Source organism: Carcharodon carcharias, chromosome 6 (genome assembly GCF_017639515.1).
Source record: "Carcharodon carcharias isolate sCarCar2 chromosome 6, sCarCar2.pri, whole genome shotgun sequence".
Lineage (NCBI taxonomy): Eukaryota > Metazoa > Chordata > Chondrichthyes > Lamniformes > Lamnidae > Carcharodon > Carcharodon carcharias.
In genome coordinates, this window is record NC_054472.1 from 52,467,587 (window position 1) to 52,486,668 (window position 19,082).

Sequence of the window (19,082 nt, forward strand, 5' to 3'; positions counted from 1 at the left end):
CGGGATGAAGGTTCATGTAGGTTTTAAAAAATGTTATTAAAGTTTTTAAAAAGTTATGGACATATCCCAACTCATGTGACAATGTTACATGAGGGGACATGTCAGGGAATTTTTTTTTCTCTATTTTTAATGTTTTTGGCAATAGAGGCGATCTTCCTGAGGCAGCACTTAGCCTCAGGTAGATGAGTGCGCTCTTTTGTGCACATGCGCGAAATTGTGCACTCTCAGGTTTAGGGATTCTTCTCCACCCCCCCTCCCCCCCACTGCCGCCTGCACAGGGAGGGCATAGCGCTTTTAATTGGCCCGCCCACGTAAAATGGCGGTGCGCCCCTGATTGGGGGCACCGATCGGAGGCGCGCCTGTGCACGCCTGCACTTTAAACTTCGCCCCCGATGGGGGGAAAATCCTGCCCATAATTCTTATTTTCATCTTGGTCTTTGCCCTGAACCCCTTTCTTTCCATTATCCCTCTGTTAACGTATGAATGCAAAAAGGGACTAACGTTGCAAAACTCCTTCCCCGTTATGGACGGGTAGTGAGTGGAGAAATCAAGCCTGAGTGCAGGTCAAATTCTTTATTTTCCTCCTGTTTATTTATCTGGATGTATGTATTTAAGTCAAAACTATTTTCCATAAAGTATTTATGTTAAACAAATAAATGATGAAAATACTGACATCAGAACTTTTTTTTAGAAACAGTAAAATAAACTTCCTAAATGCTTTAATTTTAAATCAATTTTAAAGGCATTTGGTTTGATATACAAAAGAATGGAATTTGCAATATGTTCTTCCATATCAGAACTAGACAGCCTTAACTTTGTTATGTTAATTTTACGTCATAAAGAAATATTTCAGTGAATTTTTCATGGCAGCACTAATGATGAACATGCCACTTTAGACCAGCATCCGCTATTCAAAAAATCGCTGCAGCCAAACAAACACAGATAATGAAAGCTGCCTCAAGGAGAACGAGAAAATAAGTTAAAAAACCAGGGACAAATGTGGTTTTAAAATATTGCTTTGAGCATTTGTTTGCTGTCCCCATATAGTGTATTATTCTTGCCCTTGGTTGGGGACAAAATCATTGCTGAGGTAATGCCATAGATTGCAGGGTGGGGGAGAGGGGGTGTTGGGGGCTGGTGGTTTACTGAGTGTAGTTTTCTAGAGAACTTTTGACTCCCTCCACCATTGAACTGATTCTAGGGGGAGAATTTTCTCCCTGTCAGGCGGGGTTGGATGGGAGCAGGTGTGGGTGGGCGGGCATGCAGCCGATCGCGGGCAGTGATCGGCTGCATGCCACCATTTTACGTAGGCAGGCCAATTAAGGCCCACCCAGCGTGACGCGCACCCGGAAGTGCTGTGCGTTCCCTGTGCAGGCGGGGGGAGTAGGCTCAGTCAGGGTCTACGCTCTTTCATACATGCGCGTGAAAGAGCGCAGAAATCTCCTTGAGGCAAAGAGCTGTCTCAGGGAGTTAGTTTGATCTTTAAAATTTTTTATAAAGACAAAAAAATTTTTTTAAGACGTCGCCTCATGTGATAGTGTCACATGAGCCGGGACACATCAATGAATTTTATTGAAAAATTTTATTAAACTTTAAAAACCTTCATGAAATCTCATTCCACCCGTGGATGAGGTTTCATGATAAATGCGAAGGCCGCCTGGGCTCTTTGCCTGCCCGCCAACCTTAAAGTTGGAAGGGCAGCTTAGTTAAGTATTTTAATTGATATTTAAATAGCCTTTGACAGTTCGGCAGGCGCGCAGCCGACTCCGGTGCATGCCCGCTGAACTGAATAGCTGAATGACACGCGGTGACGTTGGGACACACACCTGCCCCTGCTCGTCGACCCGAAGGTTCTGCCCTAGGAATTACATGGGTGACTTTTGTGATCTGGGGCTGAATTTTCCCCCCATCGGGTGGGGGGAGGGGGTGGTGGTGGCAGTTGATGGGCGGGCGTGTATGGGCAGCACTTCCGATTGGAGGTGCGGCGCCATTTTATGTGGGCAGGCCAATTAAGGCCCGCCCAGCATGATGTCCGCACAGAAGTGCTATGCGCTCCCTGTGCGGGCGGGGGTAGAATCCCAAAGTTGAGAGTGTGCTCTTTCGTGCATGCGCATGAAAGAGCGCACTCATCTCCCTGAGGCTAAGTGCAGCCTAAATGTCAAAAAGCTAAAAATAGAAAAATAAAATTTCCCTTTCAGGTCCCCTCATGTGACAATGTAATGTCACATGAGTTGGGACATGTCCATAATTTTTACAAAATATTTGTTAAAATTTTTTAACGCCTACATGAAACCACATCTCGCCCGTGGATGAGGTTTCATGTTTTTTCCAGTTCCCGCCAGGGTTCCTGGCCTGCCCGCCAACCTTAAGGTTGGACGGGCAGGTCCTTTAATTACTTAATTGATCCTGTCAATGGCCTCAATTGGCCATTGACAGGTCAGTGGGCCCGCAGCTGATTTTGCTGTGACCCCGCCTTCCTGATAATTTAAATCGGGCACGGTGACGTCGGGAGTTCCCACACGGTCCTCCCCCCGACATCACCGCGCGTCATTTTACGCGTAGGTGAGGGGGCCTCGCCCCCACTCGCCAACTCGTAAAATTCTGCCCCTGGTGTTTAATATTTGGACAATTTCCAAAATTTCCAGTCGCTTTATTTTGAAGGTGAACACATTTCCTCAGCCCAGTGCCTGTATTTTTAAAATTACTTCAATAGCCAGCATCAAAGCTGACTATAAAGCTATACTTGGACTCTATATCCAACACTGAAATTCAACATGCATTCCTTCAAGGTTCTTCATCTGACTCAAAAATATTTGTATCAAAAAAAGCCACATGAAACAGATAGAAATGTTTATTCCGACAATATCTGTTAGCTTTTCCAAACTAATGATATGTAAACAATTTACAGACTGCAGTACAGATAATTGATTCCAGTAAGAAATGTGTGATACAATGACAGTTTTATCAGTAAACTTTCAACACTGTGCAGCAGTACAAAGATCAAACTCTTAAACATTGGTCATCAATTGCTTTTGTTTGCATTACAATAATGAAAATATGTCATTAAAAAAAATTAATTTTGCTGAATTGTACTGGACTTAAGCAATTTTAAGAGCAGGTTCTAGCAGCAGGGTTCTGGCAGTTTCACAGTGCCCTTGTATTTATTTAGTTTCAGCTACAAATCAGACAATGTGCTGAATTGTGGAAGTCAACTTTCCATTCAGTAAAAGTAGATGAACTTCCAAGAGTCAAACAGTACAGGATTCATACACTCTGTATAGTTAATTGACATCTTTTTTTAAGATTTCTAATAAACCATTCTGAATTCCATTTAGCCAAGGTCTGTGAACACTAGTGTTTTACTCAATGGTGGTTACATTTATCATTTATTTTCATTAACCATTCTGCATTTCACTATATTAAGGCTAAGACCTTTGTCTTGCAACAAGCTGCAGTGAAATTTACCTTGATTCATTTGTGCACGTGCAATTATAAATGATCGTCTCTGAACTGTGAAGTTGGTTGATCTCAGAAAGGTCAAAAATGCTTGTGTAAGAGACACTAGCCTTTAGTGCAGTGCATGTTGGGTGACTATTCCAGCTGTGAGTAATTCATTGATATAGCTCTCACTATAGCCCAGCATAGACTTCAGTACCTCAATGGTGTGCTGCCCAATCAGAGGCGGTGGCTTTGGATTTGAAACCTTGAAGTCACTGAATCTGACAGCAGGACCTGTGAAATAATCAAGAGAGTTGGGTGTTACATATAAGAAACTTAATTGTTTGGTTCCATGTCAAATTTTTAATGAGAACATAAAATTTCAACATTAAATTAAAAGTAAACTTAAACTTACAATAAGGATCTGTGAATTTAGAGCCACTCTATTGTGTAAAGCTACTATTAATCCACTTTCTCCCCCTTCTTCAGCTATTTTTGATCAGAAGTGGGTGCCTACTAGTTTATAATAATGCAAAGAAAATAATATCTGTCCCTACAAGGCTTGTCCCAAGGGAGCTCAGGTTACAATATTAACAGATAAAAAATTATCTTCTGTATGATTATGGTTTCCTGCTGTTCAGTCTTTGAGAATTCTGCTCCTTACTGGAAGCATCCAATCAAGGAATCAGCCCTGACTGTGTAGTGAACACATGTCTATCAGCAAACCATTTACAAATAGCAGCAAAGAACTACAGCCACATGTACTAAAGATTTTTGCTTCTAAGGGATCAAATTGTGAGGACAGATTGCATAATCTTGGTTTATATTCCCTTGAATTCAGATGGCTGAGGGGTGATCTAATTGAAGTATTTAAAATAATAAAATAATGCAATTGCATATACACAGCAGAGCTATTTCCTCTGGCAGGGGAATCTAGAACGAGGGGGCAAAATCTTAATATTAGAGCTAGACTATACAAGAATGGAATTAGGAAGAACTTTGTTCCCCAAAAGGCTGTGGATACAAAGTTAACTGAAATTTCCAGGACTGAGATCAACGGAGTTTTGTTAGCTAAGGGTATCAAAGGACATGAAACAAAGGTAGAGTTGAAGCACAGTTCAGCCGTGATGTAATTGAATGGTAGAGCAGACTCAAGGAGTTGAATTTACACTTGTTCTTATACATATTCGAGGCTCATCTACAACTGCTTCATCAATCACTTTCTGCCCCCATTATAAGGTCAGAAGCGTGGATGTTCATTGATAATTGCACAATGTTCAGCACCATTCACGAAGACTCAGATACTAAAGTAGTCCATGCCAATATGCAGCAAGACCTGGACAATAGTCAGGCTTGGGTTGATAAGTGGCAAGTAACATTCACACAACACAAGTGCCAGGCAACAACCATCTACAAGACAGAATCCAACTATCTCCCCTCGATGTTCAATGGCATTACCATCGCAAAATCCCCCACTATCAACATCCTAGGGGTTACCATTGACCAGACACTGAACTGGACCAGCCATGTAAGTACTGTGGCTACAAGAGCAGTTCAGAGGCTGTGAATTCTCTGGTGAGTAACTCACGTCCTGAATCCCCAAAGCCTGTCCACCATCTACAAGGCACAAATCAGGAGTGCGATGACATACTCTCCACTTGCCTGGATGAGTGCAGCTTCAACAACACTCAAGAAGCTCGACACCATCCAAGACAAAGCAGCCAGTTTGATTTGCACCTCGTCCTCCATCTTGAACATTCACTCCCTCAACCACCAACGCACAGTGGCAGCAATGTGTACCATCTACAAGATGCACTACAGCAGGTCACCAAGGTTCGTTCAACAGCACTTTCCAAACCTGCAACTTCTACCACCTAGAAGGACATGGGTGGCAGATGCTTGGGAACATCACGACCTACAAGTACCCCTCCAAGCCACACACCACCCTCACATGGAAATATATCTCTGCTCTTTCACTTTTGCTGGATCAAAATCCTGAAACTCCCTCCCTAACAGCACTGTGGGTTTACCTATGCCAGATGGACTGCAGCAGTTCAAGGTGGCACCTCACCACCACCTTCTCAAGGGCAATTTATGCTGACCTGGCCAATGGCTCCCACATCCCATGAACGAATAAATAAAAAAATACATTACTACATTATCTCATGAAAATAAAACTGTCATAAGGAACTGGACTCTATAGAAAATTGGCGGTATTGGAAAGATGTTATTACATACAAGCATATAAATCAGAAGCAGGGGTAGGCCATTTGACCCCTGGAGCCTGCTCTGCTGTTCAATAAGATGCATGATATCAGCAGTGTCTCCACGCGCCTGCCCAAATAGTAATCAAGAAACACAAAGCACTTTCAGAGTCAGGCCTCAATAATCTTTTCTCAGCAGTCTGCAGATGTCAAATGGACATTTTGCTGCATTCTGCTGTGGATGAACGTCACAGCTGGCTGCCAGACAAGGCCTGAGATGGGGGAAAATGGGTTGGCAATGGACCAGATTACATTTATTGGTCCAAAAGGAGCAGTCTTGCTTATGTTTTAGGAGAGGTATCCTTTAACGGCAGCAGGTTTGGCCTCTCAACGGCTGGAAACAGTTGGACTTTGCCCATTTTTCCTTGGAAGTTGCAATCAGGGTCCTACAACAGACATAGAGACTCTATTTGCATATTGAAACCATTTTGCATGGGAGTACTGAGCACCCATTTAAACACCTGTCTGAAACCTGATTCAGGTAGGCCAATGGGTGCACAGGATCCCCACCAGACCTTCAAATGTAGTCGCCCCTATTTTTAGGTAAGGAAGGGGTGGGGGACAGTTGAATGTCTCCTCCCAAAGAGTCCATTTCTTGTGTGGCAAAGTTTCAATTGCTTGACTGTTTTCTCGACTTAATTAGCAATATTGCTCATTGGTTTAAAAGGACATATTTGCTTCAGTATATAGTTTTTCACCATTAACCCAATCATGAAAAGTAATTGTGTTTTCTTTTATACTGGTCATTGTAGTTTCTGACACTGGGAGCAGAATTTTATGTTGCAATGGGGACCCCACCCCTTCAGCATGAACGTTGGAGGGACACTGCACCCCTCCCACCCCCACCGCTCCAGTGGGTTGACCCAATTTAACACTTGGTATATGTTAACTGGTTCAGGGCCCCCTTTTGTGGAGGAAGTCCCAACTCCCAGAGCTGCCAGCCAATCAAATCGTCGGCAGTTCTCTGGCCCTGGAAGTACTACCAGGAGTGGTGGCTACTCCTGGGTCTGTATCCAGTCCTCAAGGATGATCATTGCTGTCGCCAGATGGAGAGGTAAGTGGGGTAGGGGGAATTGATGGGGCCAGGTTAGCAGATCTTTGTGAGTGGGTGGGGTGGAGGGTAGGAGGGGGCACAGGCGCAGGGTGGACAAGCCAGGAGGGAGGGAAAGCCCAGGGGTGAGAAGACCTTTGGCTGGAGGGAAATTCCAATGGGCTCAGACGGTCTGTAAAGGAAGTAACCCAAGAGGTGGGGGGGGGGGGGGGGGGGGGGGGGGGGGGGAGGGGGGGGGTGTGTGTGTGTGTGTGTGTGTGTGTGTGTGTGTGTGTGCTCAGGTGGGTGTGCAAGGGGGCCTATCACCAGCCCAAATAATGAATATTGCCAGGCTTCCCACTTGGCACTAGCCTCTGCCTGACACACAAAAACTTGCAAAGGATATGGGAAGAGGCCCTTAAGTAGTCAATCAATGGCTCAATTTTGCCTCGATCAGGCAGGTTGCCCGACACCTCCCCCATCACGCTTAAAATTACAGTGAGGATGGAAGAGGGCAGCCGGCTGCCAAGCGGGTAAGCGCCCATGTACAGGTCCACAGCTGGACACTGGAGAAGAGGGATGGAGGTAAGGAGAGATTGTGGGGGAGAAGAGATCGCAGTTAGGATGGGGATGGGGAGGATTGGATGTACAATCGCAACCATCAAATCTACATGGCTGCTAAAATCTGAGGCATGTAAACTCATTTAAATATTATAATTACTGATATGCCTCTTGTGAGCAGGTTGCTCACTTGATCGCAACCCATCCCTGTTAGACCAGAAGCAGGCATGTTCATGGCAAGTTGGGTATCCTTTTTATATGAATTTAACACCAATTCTCCACCTCTCCTGTGGAAATAAAATTCTCCCCAAAGAACATAAAAGCATATTTTAATAAATAGATGAAGTCATTTCGAACGGAGTTCAGAAACTTTGGGCATAAGGATGTATCTTTACAATAGGCAGAGGGGCAAATATCAGTTCAAAGATAGTAGAATAGAGGGTGCAAGCTAAGATGTATGGTTGGGAAAGATTTTCCAAATAAGTTGTTAAATCTTGGAGGGATCTGAAAACGGCATCTTGAAGTTAACTTGCCAGGGCAAAGTGAGCTGGATGAAGATAGAGGAAAGTGATGAGTGTGCTGGGCTATGTGGGAGAGAGAACACAACACTGTGACATCCTATATTAGCTGTAGTTTTTGAAACACAGAGACAAGCAAACTGGTGAGGGAATTATTTGAGATCTGATGCTGGAGGTGGTGAAGATGAGATAGGAAGTTTCTGAAGTTAACTAGGTGAGGTAGAGATATAAATGGATGTTACTGTGCATGGGAAAGAAGAGTGCCTTCGCAATAGATTAGGTATGTGGTAGGTAGCTCAGCTAAGTGTCAAAGAAAACACCAATGAACTCAGCGTCAGAACAGCTAGGAAAGGTGATGGAATTGACACCAGGGGCATGTAAACGCTGGCCAGAGCTGAAAATGATAACGTCACACTTTGCCAGTACAGTCTAGGCAGTTAAACAATTGTCTACATCTGCAAGAACAAAAAAATAGAAAGGCACAGTTTCTGGATTGTAAAGAACTAAGTACATTTACAGGTATCACTGTTCAGAGAGAGAGAAAAAAGCTAAAGTTGTAACACTTCTTCATTTCTGCATTCAATTCTAAAACTTCAAGCTTATTGAACAAGTTAGACTTACACTAGTCCAGTGAAACTATTTGAGATCTGTGTTACACTAAGATGTGTCTCTATTAAGATGCAAGTTAGTCAATCTTTATTGTAGACCCAATCATGCTGAAAGAGTAGAATTTTCAGACCTCACTAAAAATGAGGCTGATGATTGTGGTGTTTACATAGACACCAATTGGAAGCCTTAGAGCTTGAAATAGTCCATAGACCAATTAGTAAACACAGTAGAGGAATTGTGATGGGAAACAAGCAAACGCAGAGCTTAGTTTAATTAAAATTCCAGTTAATTCACTATCAGTCAATTCTCCTGCATGACTGAATTACAACACTGGAGCATGGTTTTTTCAGTAAGCAGACTATTGTGTAGTGCGTAATATTGCTATTAAAGGGACACTGCCCTCCTGAAACAGTGTGTGACTTGTTTGAAGAGGAGTAGGGTGGTATATTTACTGAAGTGGCATCACAGGCAAGTGACATGACAATGCAATTTGGCTTGTTTTTGAACAAATGGACAAAATTTTGCTGAAAACTTTTTCTTGACATTGGTATCCTTTAAGGTGAAAAAGATTTGGCATTAATTAAACATCTTCATTTTCTTAAAGCAGATGTTCTGCCAAGTTCGAATGTTTAATTGCAGAATTGGTAACACGCTGACCCTATCACCAACAAGGTAACAAATAAACATTTTCTTTAGTACTGTACTTTCGAAAAGCTTACTATTTCTAGGAAAGAACTTGTAAACAAGGGTAGAATGCCCTGAAATTACTGCTTGGTTAAACAACCAACTAGGACAGAGAGTTCCAACTGTCCATTTCTAGCCACCAGCTGCACAAAAAAACCCCGTGTCTTGTAGTGCACATAAACAGAGGCAGATTGGATGTGGTGCTATCACATCTGTCATCCGATAACTGCTGAACAGACTCAAGCTGATGGGATCAGCCAGTTGAAGCAAACTTAAAGTATCAAACCACAAATAATTTTTTAATACACTCAATATAATCATAGAGCTTCTTTAAGTTATAAGGATGGGAATATCATCCCCTTCAAATCACACAATATCCTGATCGGGATGTAAATTGCCATTCCTTTATCGTCACTTACTCAGTGTCTTGGAATTCACTAGCAGACACCACTGTGGGTGCACCATCAATTCTAGGAATATACAGGTTCAAGATGTGCCTCCACCATGGTTTCAGCTATGACTCAGTGGTAGCACACTCACTGTTGAATCAGAAGGTTGTGGCTTAAGTCTCACTCCTGAGACTCAAGTGCATAATTCAGGCTGACACTTTAATGCAGTACTGAGGGAGTATTTCACTGCCGGAGATGTTTTCTCAAACAAAATGTTAAATGAAGCCTCCATCTGCCCTCTCAAGTGGATGTAAAAGATGCCATAGCACTGTTTCAAAGAAGAGCAGGGGAGCTGTCCCACGTGTCCTAGGTCAACATTCATCCCTCAACCAACATTCATTAAAACAATTGTCTGGTCATTTATTTAATTGCTGTTTTTGGGAGCTTGCTGTGCTCAAATTGACTGCCATACTGACGACACTTAGAAAAAATATTTCAGGCTGTAAAGTGCTATGGGCCATTCTGAGATTGTGGGAGGTGCTTTATAAATGGAAACTTTTTTTTTTCAGCGAATCTACAAATAAATGCAGCATCCCAAGAAAAATCTTTAGGAAATGAAGAGTCCAGTTAAAATACACTGAGATCGTGACTCCAACATCAAGTATTCATTTGAAAAATATATTGGGCATGTAATTTTTAGAAATTATTGTTCCTAACTGAACATTTTTCCCTCAAAACTACCATGCAGTACCTGGTGTCCAACTTCACAATATTTTGATTTGAAATTGTATGTGGCATATAATCATATGGCACAGTGGAAGGCCATTCAGCCTATTAAGTCCATGCCTGCTCTCTGTACAGCAATCCAATCAGTTCTGTTTGCACCTGTTTTTCAGGCATGAAATGGGCCCAGGGCTGAAGAATTTGGCAGTGGGTGAGCCCGTGTCCAAATTGAGTGTGTGTTCAGTCCACTGCTTAATTCACTAGGCCCATTATTCAGGCAGGCATTAGGCCTCTCCCATGTATTAGGGGTAATGGTTTAAAGACCCCTCTAGGAAATTTATTTTCAATCAGCAGAGCAAATTTTGGGCCTGTTGCTCAGGATTCTTTTGCGGCTGCTGCGAATTGAGTGAAAAACAATCACTTAAATTTTAAAAGATTTAGGAAAGCTTTCCTGTTGAGTAGAGAGAAGCAGGAGTGCCCCACAAAAAATCCAGTCCATGCAGCTACCCTCTTCCCACCCCGACCTCTACTGCTCCTGCAAACACCCTCCTGATAGGGTAATGAAAATACTACCCACAGTGGAGCTGCTTCATATGAGTCAATTTGGTCCCAGGTTCAATCTCTTCAGCACTGTCACCTACAAGTTCTCCTCCAAATCATACACCAGCTGGCTGGTGATGCAGTGGAGGCCCTAATCGTTGCTCAATTCCAGGAGGATAATTATGACATGCAGTAAGGACACTCCATAAGTCTTCACATTGCCTCTGAGAATGTCTGACTCCTGTCTGGCTGAGGGCAGCTCGCTTGCACTCTGTGATCAGGGTCATAACATGGCGACGCAGCCATGAAACTTTAAAAGCATCTGATCCTTTGTCCGCCTTCAGCATCTGACCCCTTCAGGAGCACAGCATCACTGGTCACAGATGCTGACGAGATGGGGGCCAGCCCCAGCTCAAAGGTGCTGAGAGCACACAGAGAGAATGATGGAACTCTGTGATGCCTGCCCACGACATTCTGGCAGCAATGACAAGCATCATCGAGGTGCAGGCATCAGTAATGTGTCCAGGGAGTGTGAGGTCGCACCATCACTTTGATCTGAAGGCTGCACAAAGCACAGGGTAGAGGCCCTGGACTGAGATACCTGCCTTTATCTTGTGCAGAAACCAAGGTTTTACAACTGAGTGACATGAAACTGCTCATCAGAACAAGGAGCCATAGGCAGGGAGACATTCTTGAGAGTTTATTGACAATTGTGAACATTATGCACAAGCGAATAATACCCTTTCCCAGGCTGTGCAACTGGCTTGGCCTAAATAGCCAAGTGGTTATGGTACTGGGTTTGTAACCCCAAGATCAAGAGTTCAAATCTCACAATGGCAAACTATGAAACAATGTAACTTTTAAAAGATTATCAAGAGTTCAAATCTCACAATGGCAAACTATGAAACAATGTAACTTCATCTGAAACAGATGGAAATGGGTTTGTACTCAAAAGAGTTACATCTTCTTAACCATCCTAACCCTGCCGCTATGTCTTGGTGCTCCCCGGGCATCCACAGCGGAGGTGGGGGAAGCCTGCTGATTGTCTGAGATGACCTTGGTGGGTGTCCACTACAGGGCTTTGGCCTGGAGGGCTTCGGCCTGATTTCAGGGTCTTGCTGTGTGGCAGTGGCACCCTCCTCGGCCTGTGGAGCTGAAACTGCCGTAGTCACAGGAAGAGGGGATTCGGTTGGGCTGGACTCTCCCGGAGTCACCTGGGTGGATGGCCTGGGGGTGTGCACCTGCTGATCCTCCACCCTATGGGTGCCCAACGGCCCCTGGCTGACTCATTGAGGAGAAGGGGTAGCTGGAGTGAGATCGAGCTGCCCCACACCCCTCTCGGGTACGCACTGTTGGAGGCCAACTATGGCGTCAGTGATGGAGTTCAGCCCACACAGCAGTGCAGGAGCGACTTCCTGGATCAAGGTCTCCATCCTACTCATGTTGACCTCAGTGCGTTAGCATGCCGGCACTATCACCTCAGCCTGAAGGTGGACAAACTCCTCCATCATACCTTGAAATCTGAGGAGAGCAGCGCACAGCCCTTCCTGATGTTCCCAAGTTTGTCTTTGCAGCTCCAGCAACCGAGATATGACCGAGTCATCTGACTCTGACTCGGACTCAGCAGGTTTCTGGCCTCTAGCAGCCCTCCGAGTGCTGGAGACCTGGGAAGACCCTGCTGCCGCCTACTGCGGATTGGAAAGTGCGTTGTGCTCACCAGATTATGATCCCGAGGCTACTCTAAAGCTAGGTCCCACTGAGGTGTGTGTCTCTGCGCTGGTGGAAGGTGTGGGTGAGCGTTGTGATGGGACTTCAATGAGCATGCCTTCAGATTCCTCTCCAGAGGTTTCCTGGGGCTTTATTGGAGGCCCTGGGTCATGGACTATGTTGTCTGTTTCCCAGATGTGCCTGCTTAAGCAAGGGGAGATAATTAGTGCATGGCAGGGGCCTGTGAAACAGGACACATCACTCACAGCATGATTGTCAGATGGATGTTGCAATGCTGGATCCTCACTTGGTAGAGCACCGCTGACCTCACCGTCAGCACAGGAATGGTCCATATCCTCGCTGGCCAGCTGGATGGCTCTGTTTTCAAAGTCTGTGAGGACCTTTGTTTCAGGCTTTCCTCCACCAGTCTGTGACCTCTCCCTCTTGTTGTGTGTCAGCTTGTCCTGCATGAATAGAGATGGAGAGAGTGTAAGCAGGACACCTGCCAGGCCAGATGATAAATATGTCTGGCATGTGTCGGGGTGAGTGGTCCCATGGACAGGATGAGGACACTGACGATGTGTGTGAGAGAATGAATGGTGATGTCCCTTGAACTGGCAGTGAGTGAGGTCCCTGTGGATGTGTGATGGGTTTGTGAATGTATGAGTTGAGAATGATGAGAACGGAGGAGATCATTCATTCTTTTTCAACACTGGGTGGCTGTCCTCCTTGGCAGGGCATTGGCGCTGACAACCGTTGCCACCGCCTCCCAAGCCAGATTGGTGATGTTGCTACCCATCCTGTGGCTATAGTCTTCTTGCCTTTCAGGGTCATGTCTTCCATGCAGCAGTTGTGGTCTGGAAGCACTGAGAGGTATGCGCAAGGCTGCACTTTAAATATGGCGCCCGGTGTGAGGAAGCAGTGAGGTGATGGCGTGGTGGGTGAATGAGTGCCCACCCACCATCGAAATGGCATGTTTCCCAGGAACGCATAAACAATGTGGCAGGACTGGGACGCTACAGTGTGAAAGGCCATCATTGCAGCCGGTAGGTAAAACGTTTTTTTCCCCCGCTCCGCATTTAGTGCAAATCTGGGATGATTCTGCACTTTGTTTTATCATAGCATGGCTGGTCCACAGACGACAGTGTGGGTAGACAGGTAGACTGCTTGTCCATGAAATCAGTCGTTATAGGGTGCCTGAATATTGGTTGGGGTGGCTAGCTTTTCTCATGGGGAAAGTACCAGATTCCATGTTGTACCTGCTCCGCAGTGACAATATATCAGAAATTCGGCAATGAGTTTATTATGGGGTGTGAATCCTGCATCACAACACTTACTGCTGGCCTTCATCCAACCACCCCTCATATGTGTGTAATGGGTGGAATTTTAATGTTCAGACCCACTCGCAGGTGAGGCTAGCAGCAAGTCAGGGATCTGCAAGCTCAAGGAGTTGGTTTCTCAGAGGCTCTATAACTAAGCCACGGCATTAGCATCCTGCTTCTAATTTCCTGACCAAGTGTCTGGAAATATTCAGATGTGTTTTTGGAGGTGTTGTGGTGAGTTCCTGGATTTGCCAAGGAGTGGTTATATTTATCATTTCAGGGAGGGTACTGGAGTATATGACCTGTCCACACACAGGCTGCAGCAGGTTCCAGGATGAAGCAGAGACTGTGGAGAGGGTAAGCTCTATCCCATGCCCTCTGCCAGCTTGGGGCTGGACTCCTTAATGCTCCTTGACAGTGAAAAGAGGCTGCCTGGCTGGTCAAGTCAATACGTCTAGTATCTCGCAGGTGCATGCCCATTAGCATTCTCCTGTATGCCTCACCTTTGAGATCCTCGTCTGAGTCCTGTACAGAAGAACTTGTCTGAAACCTGGTCCTCTAATGCACTGGTAAACGAGATATCCTTTACCTTTAGCCTCACTGCAGCTCATCTGTGCCTGTATGACTTCTCATGTGCTGATCCCAATTCTATATTTGCTTCCAGGGTATATGCAATGCCAATATATGAGCTGGTGGATGTGATTATCAGATTAATTGTTCTCTCTCTCTCTTCCTCCTTGGGCTGCTGTTGCTGGTAGCTAGCAGTTCTTGGGTGTCTTAAAGCAGGAAAGATTGGTGTGAGGGAAGGGAGCTGGGGTATAAAGCAAGAAGTCCATGATCACTCCATCAGCAGCTTGCTTGTCATGTCAGATAGCAAGATGAGGGTGATCTGGGAGTTGAGAAGGAGCATATGGCAGGAAAATATTATCATCCATGATGTTATCAGCAACGCTGGATGCCATGGGTTCTGCTACAGTGGGTCTCATGATGCGGACAACCACCGCCTCCATAGGAAGAAGGGGGTGCAGGCGTTCTTGTCCCCTGCTGGTTCTGCTCTGCTTCCTTCTATTGTGTAGCACTTTGACCTGCAATAAGGAGGGGAATACTGTCAGTGATTGTGTAGCACTGTGGATGATGTTCCTGGCATGGCTCGATACATGTAGGCAGCAGATGTGGGTGTGAGTCTGGCAGCATTGGTAAGCGGGTGAGGGTAAGGTGCTGTACCTGCATGTTTGGCGTGAGACCTGAGTGGCAGGGAGTGATTGGTGAAAGATGGGGATGTGGTGCTTTGAGCGGCTTGAGAGATGGGTAGGAAATGTCATGTGAAGATGCATTGACTGACCTTGACTGAAGTATGAGCCTGACCCTCCTAAAGCATTGATGCTCAGACATGTCCAGAAAGTTAATCCTCTGCCTGTGTACACTGTGCTCAGGATATTGCCTCCTGAGAGTTGCAGCTTTGTGTTCATCCCCTCTGTCTTTGGAGTGATGGGTGGAAGAGAAGGCTGATGGTGCTCCTGCTGGTGCTGCTTCTCTTGTTCCTCATCAGATGTCCAAGGCAGAAACAGGTCCCATGCTACTGTGAAGGCTTACAGCTAGAAACTGCAGATCAAAGGAAGAAAAACTCCAAGGTAGCAGAAATAATCTCCAAAATCTTGGAAATCACCTCCAAAACTATGAAAGCATAGTCTCAGAACAAGTATAGTGAGCTAAAGCCTTTCACCGAGGCAAAGAAGCAGCATCATATCTCTGCATTTAAAGGCTTTCTAGCCTGTCAATTGATCAGTCCCATTAATCTCAGCTGTCCTCTCTCCTTGTTCAACCTGGGCAGTTCCAGGAAGCCTGGGAAACGTGCACTGGCTGTTACAGCCAGAATCCATGGTTTAAAGATGCAGTCACTTGGCTTTTAGCATATGTTAATAGCAGACCGCCAGTCCCACTGAGGCGGGTAGGGGAGGATGGAGAAGGGAGTTCTCACATACTCATGAATGCTCTCAAGTTAAATTCAAAAGTATGTGGAAGTCGGCATTTTCCCACTATGCCGGTATTTTTTGATGTTTTTAACTTTCCACATGCCCTGACACCCACCCAACCTGACAGGTTAAAATTCCCCCCAGTATATTTTTTCTCTGCTTTTTGGTTGTGCCAAATTAAAACTGATGTAAGTCTTTTTTATCTTGCAAGTTGACATTTTGAAAATTGTCGCAGTTTGATACTGTGTGGGAGGAGATGACTTCAGGACTCTGCGGAAAATCATTGCACAAATCAAGTTCTGAAAGTGTCACCCATCGTCACAATTCAGTGACTACATCTTGTGGGGGCGGGGGAACCTTCTGGAAATAACACCATGGTGTCTGGGTGCAGATCCTCATCATAGAACAAAGTAGGACTTTTCTAAAACCTTTTCGAAGCTCAAGTCTAATACAGAGCAACAATTCCTGGTTCACACCATCCAAAGCCATATAGAAAGTAAAGAGGCAAAATGGACAGATATTGCATCTTTAAAATTCTTAATTTTTAAATGGATATTTTTAATTTTTAGCAAAGACTGCACAATGAAAAGTGTCAGTCATCTTTATACCTGGACTAATTCCCAAATTTCTGTGTTGTCTTTCGGATGAAAGGTTAAACACAGGCCCGGTTTGTGCTCTTGGGTGGACATAAAAGCTCCAATGGCATTATTCGAAGAAGAGGGTTCTCCCCAGTATCCCCCAGCCAAAGCCATCAAATTTAGATTAACTGGCCAGTCATTCCATTTGTTTGTGGAAGCTCACTGTGCACAAATTCATTTCTGCATTTAACTTAAATAATAACATTTTCTGCACTTTAGAAGTACAATCCCCACCTCTTATATGCTTATCCTGGACAGTCGCCAATATCAGGCAAATGGCATTAACCATTGTTATTGAAGCCATTTACAAAGGTGCCACTTAAACTGTATTAAATACAGTGATAAAAAGAGCCGATGCTGCCAGACCTGCTGAGTTTTTCCAGGTAATTCTGTTTTTGTATTAAATACAGTGACTATTTCAGGCAGTTCAAACAGCTGCTGTAACTTATTAAAGAGCAACTACTTTAAGTGATCTGCCTGTCATTAAGTTATTTTATGATTTCTACGACCTGCTTCAGTCACCACCCCTGCCCCACCCTATGCAGTCTAGGACACCTGCAAATGCTTAGAGCCCTACCTCCTTGCTTGCTGATCTCCTTGTTGTTATCCCACGGTAACTTTTTGTTGTCTACTTCTTGGCTTTCCCCCACCACCTCCAGGTTCTTCATAACCAAAAAAGTAATCTCTTTCTTTACAATCCCAATCATTCCCTATTACCTGGCACAAATTCCAGGCTCAGTTTTACAATCAGGTTTAAATATGTTTCTTCTTCCAGTGCCATCAAACTGCTATCAGGTTTAAATATGTTTCTTCTTCCAGTGCCATCAAACTGCTTCTATAATGGAGAAGAATAAAGGCTCTGAATGGTTCTAGGGCTTTAATCACCAACTCAAGTTAACGAGCTCAAGTTAACGTGTTGTGAAAAGATCAATATGGACAGAGCCTTAAAATGCTGCTACATTTTCCATTTGGATCTTGACTGTGATCTGTTGTCATTTAGTACATTTTCACGTCAGTAACTAAACGCTGAACAGAGGGTAAAGCAGATAGGAAGTGAAGGGAATATTATTGTGAGGGGGGGATGAGTGGAAAATGGAGATATGGGGCAAAATTTTATCTGTGCCGTGTTGTTCCGGATGGGGTAATCAGAAGTAGGGGTTACTTCCGCTCTCTTGCTTTTTACTGGTTCCCATGCGAGTACAATTAAAGTTTAAAGTGCCGGCGGCGTGCAAAGCATCTACAATTGTGCAGCAAGGGAAAATTTTCAGTGGTGAAACCCACCATAAACCACAATGCAGCAGGTAAGGGTGGGCTATAAAAAAGCCTCCCGGACAAAAAGGGAGCCTCTGCATCACGGCCACAACTCTTCTGGCTATTTCTAATACCACTGACATAAGACTTATTGACAGCACAAAGTTGGCACGGTGTTTTTCAAGTTTAAATTTCACATTACATTGGTTTCACTTTATTCATGTGTGCATCATTGTTATTTGTTGAGACTAGCTTAGTCAGAGAGCTAAATGAACTGGCAAGCCTCATGGTTGGCACACATTGATGGTTACAGGGGAGTTAGGGACATTTCTTTATTGTGGAAGAAAAGATGATGACCAGGATTTTATGGCCTCGCAATGGCGTGTCTCCCCCCACACCTGGTGGATGCGGCGAGCCATTGAAACCTCCATTCAGTTTATCGGGACTGTAATATCTCACTGGGCGGGAGGGGCCACAAAATCCTGCCCGATATCTTTCTGCATTCACTCTTTATTGAATGTTCATGCTAGTGTCCAGGGTTGTACTTTCTACTCTGTGGGATATGGCTGAACTTGCAGCCTCAGCTGGCCCTCCCTTCTATGCATTGTAAAGGACATTGTCCGAGATCACTCTCAGTGGGGTAATTGAAATGTTGTAGGTGAACTCAAAGCCCTGTAAGGACTCTGCCATGCAAAACCCTGAGATGGACCCACATGTGGTTAGTACTGACCACGCCCTATAGACTCATTTTCTTACCTTGACTGACTGTTCCCGCCATCCCTCCCACCAAACCCAGAATGCAGGTTCTTCCCTCTTGCACTTCTCTATGTTCCTGACCGCAACCTTCCAACCCCACTCTCTGTCCCCCCTTGGATCCCTCCTCCAGTCCTCCAGACCCCACTCCACACCACCCCAACCTCCACAGCCCAAGCATTGACTCACTCCTGCCAGTCCTGACCCTCCATGCAAGCTTCCATTCTCTCGGTCCCCTCCCTAGTGCCGCAGACTTCAACAAGGAAAACTGCTGACCTCAGACACAACTACACAAAGCCAACTGTTGTGCGCTATCTTTAAATGAACATGAATCAGTTGCCATGAAATTCTCATATGCCACTTACCTTATCTTGAAGGTAAGACATAATTAAAATGCTTTATGTTAATGAGTATATTCATGGAATGCAAATGTATTACAAGTGGGAGCCCGTCACAGAACGGCGTGAGGCCCAACATACCACAAGCACGCCGCTGAGTTAATCTCTGCATCTCATCCCGCTGTCGGGAAATCAAAATTTCGGCTCCCACCTATTTCAGTCACCCCTTGTGCCATCCTTCCCATTCATGTGGGCTCCATAAAGCCCCTCCATAGAGAATGAAGGTTCTCTCCTTCCTTTCAGTTCCATTAAATTTCTTGTTCCACCACTAGCTCCATAATTTA

At 44.8% G+C, this 19,082-nt stretch overlaps 1 protein-coding gene across 1 annotated transcript in view; it reads right to left on the minus strand.

Annotated features, from left to right (window-relative positions):
* Positions 1–2,836: 2,836 nt before the first annotated feature.
* The window catches only part of sugct (succinyl-CoA:glutarate-CoA transferase), a 607,005-nt gene continuing 590,759 nt past the window's right edge, over positions 2,837–19,082 (minus strand). The window contains exon 14 of the mRNA XM_041188972.1: positions 2,837–3,732. Coding sequence (XP_041044906.1) covers positions 3,569–3,732 — 164 coding nt within the window. The 3' untranslated portion in view covers positions 2,837–3,568. The remainder of the gene's footprint in view (positions 3,733–19,082) is intronic.